Source organism: Siniperca chuatsi, linkage group LG3 (genome assembly GCF_020085105.1).
Source record: "Siniperca chuatsi isolate FFG_IHB_CAS linkage group LG3, ASM2008510v1, whole genome shotgun sequence".
NCBI classification, from domain to species: Eukaryota; Metazoa; Chordata; class Actinopteri; order Centrarchiformes; family Sinipercidae; genus Siniperca; species Siniperca chuatsi.
Window position 1 is genome coordinate 1,073,035 of NC_058044.1, and position 12,775 is coordinate 1,085,809.

The 12,775-nt window shown below is 43.1% G+C and overlaps 3 protein-coding genes across 6 annotated transcripts in view; all 3 read left to right on the forward strand.

The window, feature by feature from the left end:
- The window catches only part of LOC122873026 (NACHT, LRR and PYD domains-containing protein 12-like), a 657,912-nt gene that overhangs the window by 223,861 nt on the left and 421,276 nt on the right, over positions 1 to 12,775 (forward strand). Inside the window, exon 13 of the mRNA XM_044189262.1 lies at positions 10,882 to 11,055. Within this exon, the coding sequence (XP_044045197.1) occupies positions 10,882 to 11,055 (174 nt within the window). The remainder of the gene's footprint in view (positions 1 to 10,881; positions 11,056 to 12,775) is intronic.
- LOC122873083 (E3 ubiquitin-protein ligase Midline-1-like) overlaps positions 1 to 12,775 on the forward strand; it is a 243,179-nt gene that overhangs the window by 200,438 nt on the left and 29,966 nt on the right. The gene's annotated exons all lie outside the window — the stretch shown is intronic.
- LOC122873028 (NACHT, LRR and PYD domains-containing protein 12-like) overlaps positions 1 to 12,775 on the forward strand; it is a 1,034,258-nt gene that overhangs the window by 26,504 nt on the left and 994,979 nt on the right. For 2 of the 3 annotated variants that reach the window (XM_044189269.1, XM_044189274.1), the window contains exon 3: positions 7,577 to 7,877. The exons of the other annotated variant lie outside the window; for it this stretch is intronic. The gene's annotated coding sequence lies outside the window, so the exon portion shown is untranslated. The remainder of the gene's footprint in view (positions 1 to 7,576; positions 7,878 to 12,775) is intronic. 3 annotated transcript variants of the gene reach the window in all.

Sequence of the window (12,775 nt, forward strand, 5' to 3'; positions counted from 1 at the left end):
CTACAGAGTCTCCTCTGACACACTGATCCACCTCCACACCTTCAACACCACATTCACTGAACCTCTTTATCCTGGCTTTGGTTTCTGGTGGTCTAACAGGTCTGGTTCCTCAGTGTCTCTGTGTTCACTGTAGGAGGGAGAGTCTCCTCCTGTTAGAGAAACACTCACACTGCTGACAAACACACCATCTTTCTGTAAGTCATACTAACTCATAATCATAAGAGCACATCTTCTCTTTTTTGTTAAATGCGCTGCATGTCTGTGATTTGAAATACCTCGAAACACCTTTTAAATGTTTTCATTCAGATTTGTGGGGTAAAGGTATAAAGATGTTAGTTTTAGGTTTTCTTTACTTTTCTTTCACACAAATAAGTACAGTATCTATTATCAATAAAATCAGGTCCCGATCCACGCACACTTAAGAATGTAAAAATATGAATGTTTTTTTCAGACAAATGTACCACAGTTTTTGTAAATAGGATGAGTTTTTATTATTCATGACGTTGATCATTAAAGGTTGAAATGTTTTTTTAATTTGAGTTATTTCCAGTACATTTCTAGTAAATGTCTGTATGTGAATGGATGGATGGGAGTGTCAGTGTTCAGGGATGTAAGAACCATGTTGATGCGACATTCTGAGTCTTTATACTCTCAACAAATGGACTGATAGTAGGGAACATAAAACTAATAACATAAAAGATAGAATTATATGTATTTAGTCACTCCAGCTGTTTTAAATCTCCATTTGGGTTGAATAAGTTCAGAGTTGTTAGTACCACACTTCCCATCATGCTTTGGGTGATGCAAACAGGAGTCAGACCAGACTGAGTCCACATTAAAAGATCCCCTCCAGACATTTTCTAAAACACATAAAAATAAATCTGCTTTAAATATTTTCTGTCTGATAGAGTTTTTCCACATTGTGCTCCTTTATTGAAAAATCTGTGAATATGCAAATGTGTTGGACACAAGATGTCTCCTACGTCCATTCTCATGTGAGCTGGAGGCTTCAGGTTTCCACATCACCTGCTGAGCCCCGGGAGTGTAGGAGGGTCCTCGCAGCTGATCTTTTCTGTTGTAGATGTTGGTGGAGTTAAGATTGTTATATTGGTCTGTGTGAGTGGTTTTCTTGTACACTGTGGTCTTTATGCTTCTGTCAGCCTTCAAATGAACATGAAGTATCTAGAAACAGCAGCTCATCATCCTCTTCCTGAGCTCTCGTGAACCTGATGAAGATTAAAGCGTCAGTACTGGAGCAGTGTCGTTTGGTTACGTCACTGCAGTCACTGTATCTAAGCATTTCATTTTATTGCTGTCCTCCCTCTGCTTCCGCTCTCCTGTGAGTCACATGACGCCTCGTGCTGCCTTCACCGTCTCTGATTAAAGTCTGAAAAACAAACTCTGACACAAAAACGAACCGATTGCAACAAACAAGCTTCATTCAGGCAAACAGGAGAATCTAGAAGAAATTAAAAAAGACAAAAAGTCTCCACAAAAAACAAAACAAAATATGAATAATTAAATAGCACATAGATTAAAATAAAGAAGAATAGTGATGAAATATTAGAAGAAAGAATATATGTAATAATTCCCAGAATCTACAAGCTCAACTTTTTTCAGTTTCTATACTTTATTTTCTCACATACTTGTTAGTTGTCATGTTTCTTTAATTTTTCTTGCATGTGTTGTCAGTTTGTATTGTATCAGGTGTCTAAATTAATTTCTCTTTTTCAAACATTAAGCTTTAATATTTTAAAACCCTGTGTGCGCGTCAGGGACCCCTGAGTGGTCACAAGAGACGACTCATTGCAAGTTATAGCAAATGCTTGATTGCAGTTGTTGCTGCTAAGGGTGGCCCAACCAGTTATTAGGTTTAGGGGGCAATCACTTTTTCACACAGGGCCATGTAGGTTTGGATTTTGTTTTCCCTTAATAATAACAACCTTCATTTAAAAACTGCATTTTGTGTTTACTTGTGTTATCTTTGACTAATATTTAAATTTGTTTGATGATCTGAAAAATGTGACAAGTGTGACAAACATGCAAAAAAAGAAAATCAGGAAGGGGGCAAGCACTTTTTCACACCACTGTATTTGTTGACCAACAATCGCTGACTGAACACTGCATCTCTAAAGTCCTGAACTCATAGTGGGGTTGTTGGTTTGAGCTCTGTCCTAACTCTGTCAGCTACACCAGCTGACTGCAGGCTGGACCTGAAACATCTTGATTCTGAAAACCGTGTCCAGATGACTACGACTGAAACATTTTTTACGATAGAACACTCCTGGACGAATGGGGACTACACCGTCACATTATTTTTATTGTTTGTGAGACACGATGCTGTCTTAAGATTTTCATTTCTTTGTTATAGCAGTTAAGTGTATATTTATAGATTTCATAATCTACCTTCAGCTCAGTCTTTCGCCATTTACGTTGAGCCCTTCGGCAGGATCTTCATAGGCTCCTCATATTTTCCCCGATTCTCCAAGGAGCTTGGGGTTTTCCAGTGGTCTCTTTAGTTCTGATGCTAGCAATGCTGTCCATGATCTGATTTACAACAGAGTTGAAGTTGTCCATCATCTCATCACATGGTGGGGAGTGTGTGCTTAGCGTATTCATAAATAAACATGTCTAAAGTGTTGTTATGATTTTGTGAGGGTTTTCGGCCCTCGGGAGCTGACCGTGGAGGGGGGGGGTACTGTCACAGCCTGTCATGGCCTCACCAGCCTGTAATCACCCACACCTGCTCCCACTTACACTCCTGCTCTCAATTAGCCACAATCACAGCCAGTATATAAACACTCCACTCACCTCATTCAGTGTCCGACCTCGTTCATGTTAAGGACTCCAGCAACCTTTGATCCAAGTAACTCGTGTTCATTTTCCAGCATTTCCCCGGTTTCCTGTGTCTCCCGTGGCTTCACAGGTCCTCCATGGCTTCACCAGTCCTCCTTGGTTCCTTCAGTCTCCTGTGGCTTCTCCAGCGGTCCCCCAGTCTCAGATTACCTCCAGTGACTTCCCCATCCTAACCCTCTCCACTCCTGGCTCTCGCTTAATAAAGTTCATCCCTGTCACCCTTGGTGTCCCCCACCTGTCTGTAAACCGTAACACTCAGGTCGTTCAGCGCTGGTTTTCAAAACATATGGTGAATCAGCTTTTTGTTGTTATGCTTCAAAGGTATGGAACAAACTCCCATCACAAATACAACCAGCAACTTCTGTTGATAGTTTTAGAACCAGCTCAAAATGTACTTTTATGAACTTGCTTTTAACTAATTGCACATTTACTTATTGATATATTTATTGATTTTATTTTTATTTTTACATCAGTGTTGTTACTTGATATTTTTGTATTTTGCATACTGGTTTTATGGTTTTTATATCTTAAGATTGTTTTTATCATTATTAATTTGTTTTTATTACTAATTTGATCCTTGTTTCCTATTTTTAATACGTTGATTGTTTTGTTTCCATTGTGAAGCACTTTGAGTTCCATTCTATGTTATGAGAAGTGCTGTATAAAGTTTATTGTTTATTGGCACATATGTCATCAAAGAGGAAGGTTTTGTTAACTAAAGATCTCACACTGAGCAGTGCCATTTTTAAGTGCCATTTTTTGCAGCAGGTTTAATATGTACACAAGTACCATGATGGTTCACAGATTTATAGATTTTACAATCTGCCTGCTGCTGATCCTGACTGGGATCAACCCAGCCAGAGGACAATGTGATTGACTGGCAGTACCTGATTTTGAGGCAGGGTGACGTAACGCAGGACCTCCAGGACATCATGCTGTGAAAGCCTTGCAGGAGTGCACGGTGAGTTCAATGTTTGTGATAAAATACGTGATCATGAGTGGTTTGGGTCGAGGCGATCCTGTTTAAAACGTTGCGGTTGGTTAAGAAAGGAAGTGAAGTTAAAGCACCTGTTGATGAGATGTGAGCTCTTTTGTTTGTTCTGTTGTCTCCGCTGCAGATCGTAGCACTCAATGTCATAAATGGTGTTACCTGAGTTTGGTGGAGGAAGTATTCAGTTTTATTTATTTGTATAGCACCAATTCATAACAGAAGTTATCACATTGCACTTTTCCTATAGATCAGGTCTAGACCATACTCTTTATATTATTTACAGAGACCCAACAATTCCCACGATGATCAAACACTTGGCGACAGTGGCAAGGAAAAACTTCGTTTAAGAGGCAGAAACCTCAAGCAGAACCAGACTCAATGGTGGGCAGCTATCCGCCGTGTTGGGTTGAGAGAGAGAGAGAGGTGGGGGAGAGGGAAGCACAATGCATATTCCACCTAGAATTTTAAAATAGTAATAATATAATGGTAGTGGTAATTTTAATATTAATAAAGTAATAATAATAGGAATGACAGTCATAGGAATAATAATGACAGTATTTGTAACGGAGCCAATAACAACAACTGTAGTAGCAGTTGTCGAGCAGGAACACAGGGGCAGCAGGTGGCCCACAACCACAGATCCAGACTCTGCAGCTCCGGAGGCAGAAATACCTGCTGAAAGCGACAGAAGGAGAGAAATGAGAAAGCACAGAACTACCGGAGAGAGAAGGTGTCGCGTTAGTAACAAGCAGTAAGGGAGCCAGTGCAGAGAAGCTAATATTGGTGAAATATGATCTCTTTTCCGAGTTCTTGTAAGTAAGAAAAGTTCAAGTACTCATTGTGCAGTAAAACGTTCCCTGTCAGAGTTTTACTATTATATCTGATGTTTTGGGATTAATATTACTTGGTGAATATGATGTTATTATTACTGACAGAAATTATGAACAAAAGTACTAAAATGAAACCCAAACTACCAAAATAAGAGCAATGCCATTATGTCATGTAGTTTGGAGCTGTAAAAAGAGTACAGCTCTGTTGGCTTTATTACTTTGTGCCGATGGCTGATGATTGTACATACTTAATATCCAAATATTCAGTTTGGTGTATTTTTAAACTGAGATCCAACCAGCAGCACTAAGCTCAGATCAACACCAAGAACATGAAACCGGGTTTAATGGAGTCCGGCAGGGAGTAAATACAGAGGCAGGCTGCCACACTCACTCACTCACTCACACTGTAAGACTGATCAGGCAGTATGGCGGGTCAGTGAACTGCAGCTCTAATGTATTATTGATGAGGGAAGGTAGCAGGTGATAATAGTGGAGCATCTCCATGAAACTGAAGAAGACAGAAGCTGTGAGGCTGCGGCTCGTCTGAACGACCACAACGTTCACCTCAGTCACAGACAACAAACAGCTGATTCACTTTACAGCCAAAAACACTTCAGTTTCCTTTTGGTCTGAATCTGCTTTTCCTGTTTTGGGCCTCTTAGTTCTAATGAAGGGAAATCCTAACTTCAGTAGAACTTAAAATGAAGTTGGACAAACAAAAGTTTGCACAGATGGAGCCACATGTGGGTCTCCAGTGTCTCCATGTGGCTACTGGAGCACATTACAATAAACAGGAACTAACCTGTGTCAGGTGACAGTAACCATCTGCCATCTGTTGTGTTCTGCTCAAAGGTTCCTGTCCAGGTCTCATTTCACAGAGGATCTGATCTCACCACCAACAGTCCTCCTCAGTGGTTCTATGATGACATCATGTTTCATGAATTAACCTACTCACTACGTCCACAGCGATTGGTCACAGGTGACAGGTCTGTGAATGGTGCATTCATGTGCTGCTTGGATGGTCCCATTTCTTCATTCTTCCGACTTCGGTGTGTTTATGAGCTTTAAGTCGTAATGTGGAAACAACATTTTATTGGTCAGAGTGTTCAAACAACATGTTGATAGCTGTTTCTAGTATTAGTATAATAGTATTAGTATACAGTATTAGTACAGTATAATATAGTATTAGTATTAGTATTAGTAGCATGTCATTTACCAAAATTTTCGCGGACTTTCCGAGTTGTTCCAGTTTTAGGGGGCATTCGTGTGAATTTTCCCAGTCAAGAATGTCATTTTTCTGATGACACCACATGAATGCAGCATTAGTAGTCATTAAAACACACAATCGATAGATAAATAGATAGTTGCCATGTCAAGTATTTTCTACTGTCATAGATTTTATACATGTGTCACAACGTCTGCCTCAGTTCTGTTTTTGTTCTTTCGGTCTCTCTGTCCCTCCTCTCCAGCCACAGTCCTCAGTCCTCAGGCCCCTTTATGCCATTTTCCATCCATCCACCATGTGCCCTCGGACTTTCCCTCCTTTCCCCATCACCTGACTGCCCCGCCCATCTACACACCTGTTCCCACGTCATCATTAGTCACTCTACATATACCGGTCCACTTCTATTGTTCCCTCACCACTTTGTTAAAGTTGGACTGTGTCTCATGCCTTTTGCTTTCTAGCCTCTGGATTCTGTTAGTTGGTATCTGAGACCTAAACCTGTTACCTGCCTGTTTTGAACCTTTGCATGATCTTTTTTGATCTTTCCTACCCTCTGGATGTGTTTGCCTGTTTAGACTGCCTTCCTGGTTTCGACCCTTGGCAGTCTCATTACTCTGTAAGCCTACGTATCTCCATTTCTCAATGAAATCACTCAACTGCACTGTCTGCCTCAACTGTCTGCATTTGGGTCCTATTCCTCGCCGGCCGAATTCATCCCAGTGTCAACGTCAAACATTGTTTTCAGTTGTCCAAACAAGTCTTCACTCTTTAATGGAGTTGTTCTATAAAAACCGACATATACTGACTGGTTTCATGTTTCTAGACTTGGATATTAAGATTAAGACAGAATTCAGCTTTTAACTTTTTTTAAATGTTTTTTCCATTCAAGTTGAATCATCAAACAGCCAAAGTATGTTAGTGAAGCCTTTAAACAGTCCAGCAGACAAAAGACTGTTCAGGACGTCATTTCTTAGATGTTACAGTGAAGCCAAAAACTTAGAAAACATGGTGTCAGAAAGCTTCATTAGTTTCCTCCCAGTCAGAGCTCTGTGTGTTTCTCATGTGACTGAGAAGAATGATGAGAAATAACACAGTGCCTTCACAAAGTTTCAGCCCCTGATTTTTCCACATTTTCTTCCTGTTACACCTTCAAATTTGAACTTATGGAATAAGTTTTCTCTCCCTTTACTAACATAGTAAATTCAATACATTCATGACCTAAAACATGTTTGATTTAAAATCAAATTTCCTTGTTGAGCTGCAGTGGAGGTACAGAAACACAAAGAGGGAACTTTGTTCTAAAACAGACTGTAACGTTGTAGATCAACACTTGATTTGTGTAACTCAGACTGCTGCAGCCACCAACCACCCTGTCAACGTACAGACTTTTGTATTAAGATATTAAAACTTGAAAAATGTGAACTGTTCCTTTAAATTCAAACCAGCAAACATTGATGGTGTTGTTATTGAATTCACACAGAGCAAATATTTGAAAGAGACAGTTTGACTGTAAATGTGTGTCAGATATGTGCAGGTTAGTTTCAGTCGACCTCTCTGTCTCTTTGTTGATGCAGTTTGTGTTTGTCACATGTTGTCATGAGTTTACAGACTGTTCTCCCTCCACATTCAATAATAAACCTGTTTTTCTTTTCCTTCTTGTTTTTGGGGCTTCAGTGTTCCTGCAGTTTGGACTTTGTGGAGCTCTGTCAGCGTCTCCAGCTGCTGTGAAAACTCTCCCATCAGAGCGCTGACTGCCAGAGCTTCTGCAACACTGCCGCCTGCTGCTGACTGGCAGCTCTGCAGCTCACACTGGGTTTCTGCTCTCACGTCACACTGACGTTTCTGGATTTGGATTTGAAAGTATGAGGATGTGACGGCTGTCGGTCAGATGAACACAGACACCAGCAGCGTCTGTCGGCGTCTGCAGACGAAGATAGAAAGTCTCTTTGACCTCATCTGGACGTGACTTTAACAGGTGAGAGCCCTGACAGGTAACATGACACACCTCTGATGAAGAAACTATTTTGGGGCTACATAATATATATATTATCTGTCTATACTAAATGAGAGCAGTGAGTCATTCTTTCAACACTGTTATTGACTGTTTCTAGATCTGAATATTCATGAATTCATTCACTACTTATTCTATAATATGTGATTTTTTGGCCAAAATGAGCCATTTCATGTTGAGTTTTAATCAGCAGCAGGCATCAAGTTAGATTTTAATCTAAGCTGACTTCACTGCTGAGATATGAGGGAGAGGCAGAACTGGTCTGACAGCCTGAATCCTCTTAGTGTAAGTGAGGGTTCAAAGCTCCGTCTTCAGAGTGTCGGTCCTGGACTTGAGCTAAATATCCATATAACTGTGGGAATCATGTGACACAGTGGATCTGATGGTGAACACCTATAAACTTCATGGAGCTCTGAAGGTGACCAAGAAGGTTTTAGAGAAGATACCCAGGAACAATCTGGTGCAGAGTCTGTCAGACACCAGCTCAGGACCAGAAGGTCAGTCAGTTTTTTATTTGTGCAACTTTTTTATTTGTATTTTCAGGCAAAAAGAGTGGGCTGACACGGGCTGTTACGGACAGAACAACCGGAGACACGGTGAGGATACTGAGAGAGTTTATTTCAAACACAGGAGATATGAATGGATGAAAGAGATAAAGATACCGTCCCTTACACTAGTGGCAGAAGGATTCTGGAGATGAGTGGATATACACAGGACCGGGAACAGGAGCGACACACTAGGGAGACTGGAGACACACAGGAGTTGGAGCTGGAGAGACACACTCGGGAAACTGGAGATGACAGGAGTCGGGATCGAGGTTCGGATTCGTAGTATCGTGTCGAGGGTGAGTCCGTGAAGTAATGGAGGCAGGAGTAAGAGTACTGTCCTTCATTCCAACGAGACCGGACACTGACTGTGGTGAGGAGTTGGAATTTATGGAGGAGTAGAGTGGCTGATTACGTTCAGGTGTGTGATGGGTGACAGGTGCTGGGAATTAGTACTCAGGTGAGGGAGTGCAGAGTGAAGGGGAGTGGTTGGAGAGAACAAGACAGACTGTGACAGTACCCCCCCCTCCACGGCCAGCTCCCGAGGGCCAAAAGACCCCCCCTTCCCCCGACACCGCGGCCTGTCCCTAGGGACCAAGCTGATCCGGGGAGCTTATCTGGGTCCAGACACGCCGGGCGGTCGACCAGGAGCTTGGGCCGGGCTGGAGACCGGAGCGGCCTCTGGCAGGCTGCTGACTTCCGGGCTGGAAACCGGAGCGGAGCCTGGGGATTCAGGCGACTGGCGGACCTCCGGGCTGGAGGCCGGAGCGGAACCTGGGGACACTGGCGGCAGGCGGACCTCCGGGCTGGAGGCCGGGGCTGAACCTGGGGACACTGGCGGCTGACGGACCTCCGGGCTGGAGGCCGGGGCTGAGCCTGGGGACCCTTTGGGAACGGACGACGGAGGCTGGGACCCTCTGGGGACGGACGACGGAGGCTGGGACCCTCTGGGGACGGACGACGGAGGCTGGGACCCTCTGGGGACGGGCGGCGGCGGCTGAGCCTCAGGGCTGGAGGCAGGCGGCGGCGGCTGAGCCTCAGGGCTGGAGGCAGGCGACTGCGGGCAGGCGGATGGTGGATTAAGAGATGACCATAAGTTAGGCGGGCCAAACTCCTGGCAAAACCTCGCCAGGAAGAGGCCCAGAGAATGGAGAACTGCCTCTTCCTTAACCGACAGGGACCCCGCCCAGTGCAGGGTCGGACCGGCCAGCCGAAGCACCACGTAGACTACCCGTGATCGTTCAGACGGGAACTGATATGGGTGTAGCAAAAACACCAGGCCGCACTTCGCCAGGAACTCTACACAGTCCCCCTCTGAGCCGGAGAAAATCCCCGGTTGCACCAACTCGTTGCTGGAAGAGGAGCTGGGAGGCTGCTGAGATAGCGCTTCGCCAGAGCGCACAGGTGGAGAAAAGAATCCGGAGTGGTATCGGTCATAGTAGTAGTGTGAGGTCCGGTCTTCTTTTACGGACAGAACTGGCTGGAGACACAAGGAAGTGTATGATATATTTTATTGCAGCACAAGTACGATGAAAGTGAACGTTGAGACACACGGGGACTGGAGCTGAAGTGTCACACACGGAGTACAAGGGCACGAAGGAGCCGGAGAAGAGGCACTGGGTACCGATGGCTGGTAGACTCACGGAGGACTGGAGACACACGGGGACTGGAGCTGGAGTGACACATACACGGAGAACAGGAACACGAAGGAGCCGGAGACGAGGTACTGGGTACTGGAGACTAGCAGTTAGTTCAGGAAACGGGAGTCCAAGACGTTTAATGACTTTAGGGGAACTAACGTCCTATCCTTAGTCATGAACGAGACCGGACACAGACTGTGGTGAGGAGCTGGGTATTATAGGTGAGTGGAGTGCTAATTGATTGCAGGTGTGTACGAGGTGACAGGTACTTTGCATTAGTGCTCAGGTGAGGGAGTGCAGAGTGAAGGGGAGTGGCTGGAGAGAACAAGACAGACTGTGACAACCATACTGTGTGATTCAGTCACAGAGCGTTCAGAACTAATTAAAGTCTCAGTAAAGTGAGAAGATCTAGTTAACTGACTGTTTAGTTGATGAATTGAACATTCTTTCAAATTGTTTCTTCAGTATTACTGTACCTCCACAGGTGAAAACAGGAAGATGTAGGAATGTAGGGGGGGAATACAGTGTAGTGCATTTAAGTCTAAAATTAATTTCTTTAAATTATTGTGATCACAGAAATAAGATTGTGTTTTATATATTTTGATAAATTGCTGTTTGGTTCCAGTAATATTCACAATAAAAAATAGTTCTCGTCTCCTGAGACCCTAATGCTTGAATGTTAAACTCATTGAGTCAGAGAGGACAACCATAGAAATGTGTTTCTCACGTTGTAGACAATAGAAACGGTGTCAATGTTTGTCTTTTTCACTAACTCTCCTTCAGGCTGGGTGGCTGTAATCTGTCAGAGAGAAGCTTTGACACTTTGTCCTCAGTTCTCAGCTCCCGGTCCTCTAGTCTGAGAGAGCTGGACCTGAGTAACAACGACCTGCAGGATTCAGGACTGAAACTGCTCTCTGCTGGACTGGAGAGTCCACACTGTACACTGGAGACTCTCAGGTCAGATCACACTGTGATGCTTTTGTGTAACACTGTGTTGTACAAACATTAAATGCCTTATGGGTAGGGGTTCTATAACTTTTTGGATTTGGGACCGGCTAGCTAGCAACGAGTGGTTTCATGGGGTGGGTGGGAGTGAGGTTTAGACTGCACAGCGTCTACTTTAAAAGATCATCTCCTCACATGTTTTGAAAAATGATCTCCTTAGAATAACATTTTCTGTCTGATGTGGGTTTTTCACATTGTTGTTCCTCATTCAAATATGCAGTTTAAATGTTTTGTGGCTGACACAGTGGAGAAACGCTTCATGGATGTATGTGGTTGGGAGGGTCATTAAGGTTTTTAATGCTATGCGATAGACACAGGGTTGATACTGAGCTTTGATGCTTAGTAACATAATATGAGAAGATGCTAAACTGAATACTCATTTATGTGCACCATCATTCCTAATCGCCTGAACTTCACTGCTCGCACTGAGAGGAGGTGTTCGGCAGTGGTAGTGGAGGTGGATAGATGATTGTTTTTTGTCAGATCACATCTTTAGAAGTTGCTCTCTGCTGACCTGGAGAGTCCACACTATAAACTTGAGACTGTCAGGTCAAGATTCAGCTTTGGTTTAACAGATGACCATTTAAATATTGCTTGACATACTTATACATTGTCAATGTCTATAAAAAAGATACCTAGCATCTAAAGGATTAACCTGTGTAGAATACACAGTTGCAGCAACACTGCAGTACCAATTTTGTCCATGAACTTCTGGTTATGAAGATTCATAATTAATTTTAATTCTGCAGCAAAGGTAAGAAAAAACATTATTAAACTGTTCTAATTAATGTTCTAATATCAGCAATGGATTAAATTATTATGTGCAATATGACAGGTGTTGTTCATAGCGACACACCCACGGAGAATTATCACATGAGTTTGCACTACCTCCTAGGACCATTGAAGCTTTCAGCTCATTGTTTTGTTTACAATCCACAACTTTACAGTTTAGATTCAGTCTCAAGGCTCTCATCAGCACCTTTTTCAGCAGCAGCAGGCAGCTGTTTTCATCAAACAAGCTCTGATTAACCCACTGTACACTACCTGCCCAGCATCACTGTGTGATTCAGTCACAGAGCGTTCCTTTGCAGGTGGCTGCATCTTAAAAGTTTTTTTTAAATCTCGCAGAGATGCTGTCTGCCCTCAATGATGAAGAAATATTCACCTTTTACTTCTTCTCCTCTGTGCTAGCTTTGGCAGGTCTCTGCAGAACAAGGCAACTGTTTGCTAAATATTCGCAATATCAACTTCACGAGGTGTTAATATGTCAGTGTTGTGTTTTACAGCATGTTGTGCCCCTGATCGGCCAAAAATAAATTAATGCAGATTTAAGTTTAAATACTTTGCTTATGGACTTTTTAGTAACAATGAATTTAAAAGTAGTGGACTGATTATAAAATGTAACATTTAGCTAATTTTAATAATTAAAATAGGTTAAATATATGACATGCCGTACTGTGTGTGTGTGTGTGTGTGTGTGTGTGTGTCTCCAGGCTGTCAGGCTGTCTGATCACAGAGGAAGGCTGTACTTCTCTGGCCTCAGCTCTGAGGTCCAACCCCTCCCATCTGGGAGAGCTGGACCTGAGCTACAATCATCCAGGAGACTCAGGAGTGAAGCTGCTGTCTGCTGGACTGGAGGATCCGCACTGGAGACTGGACACTCTCAGGTATG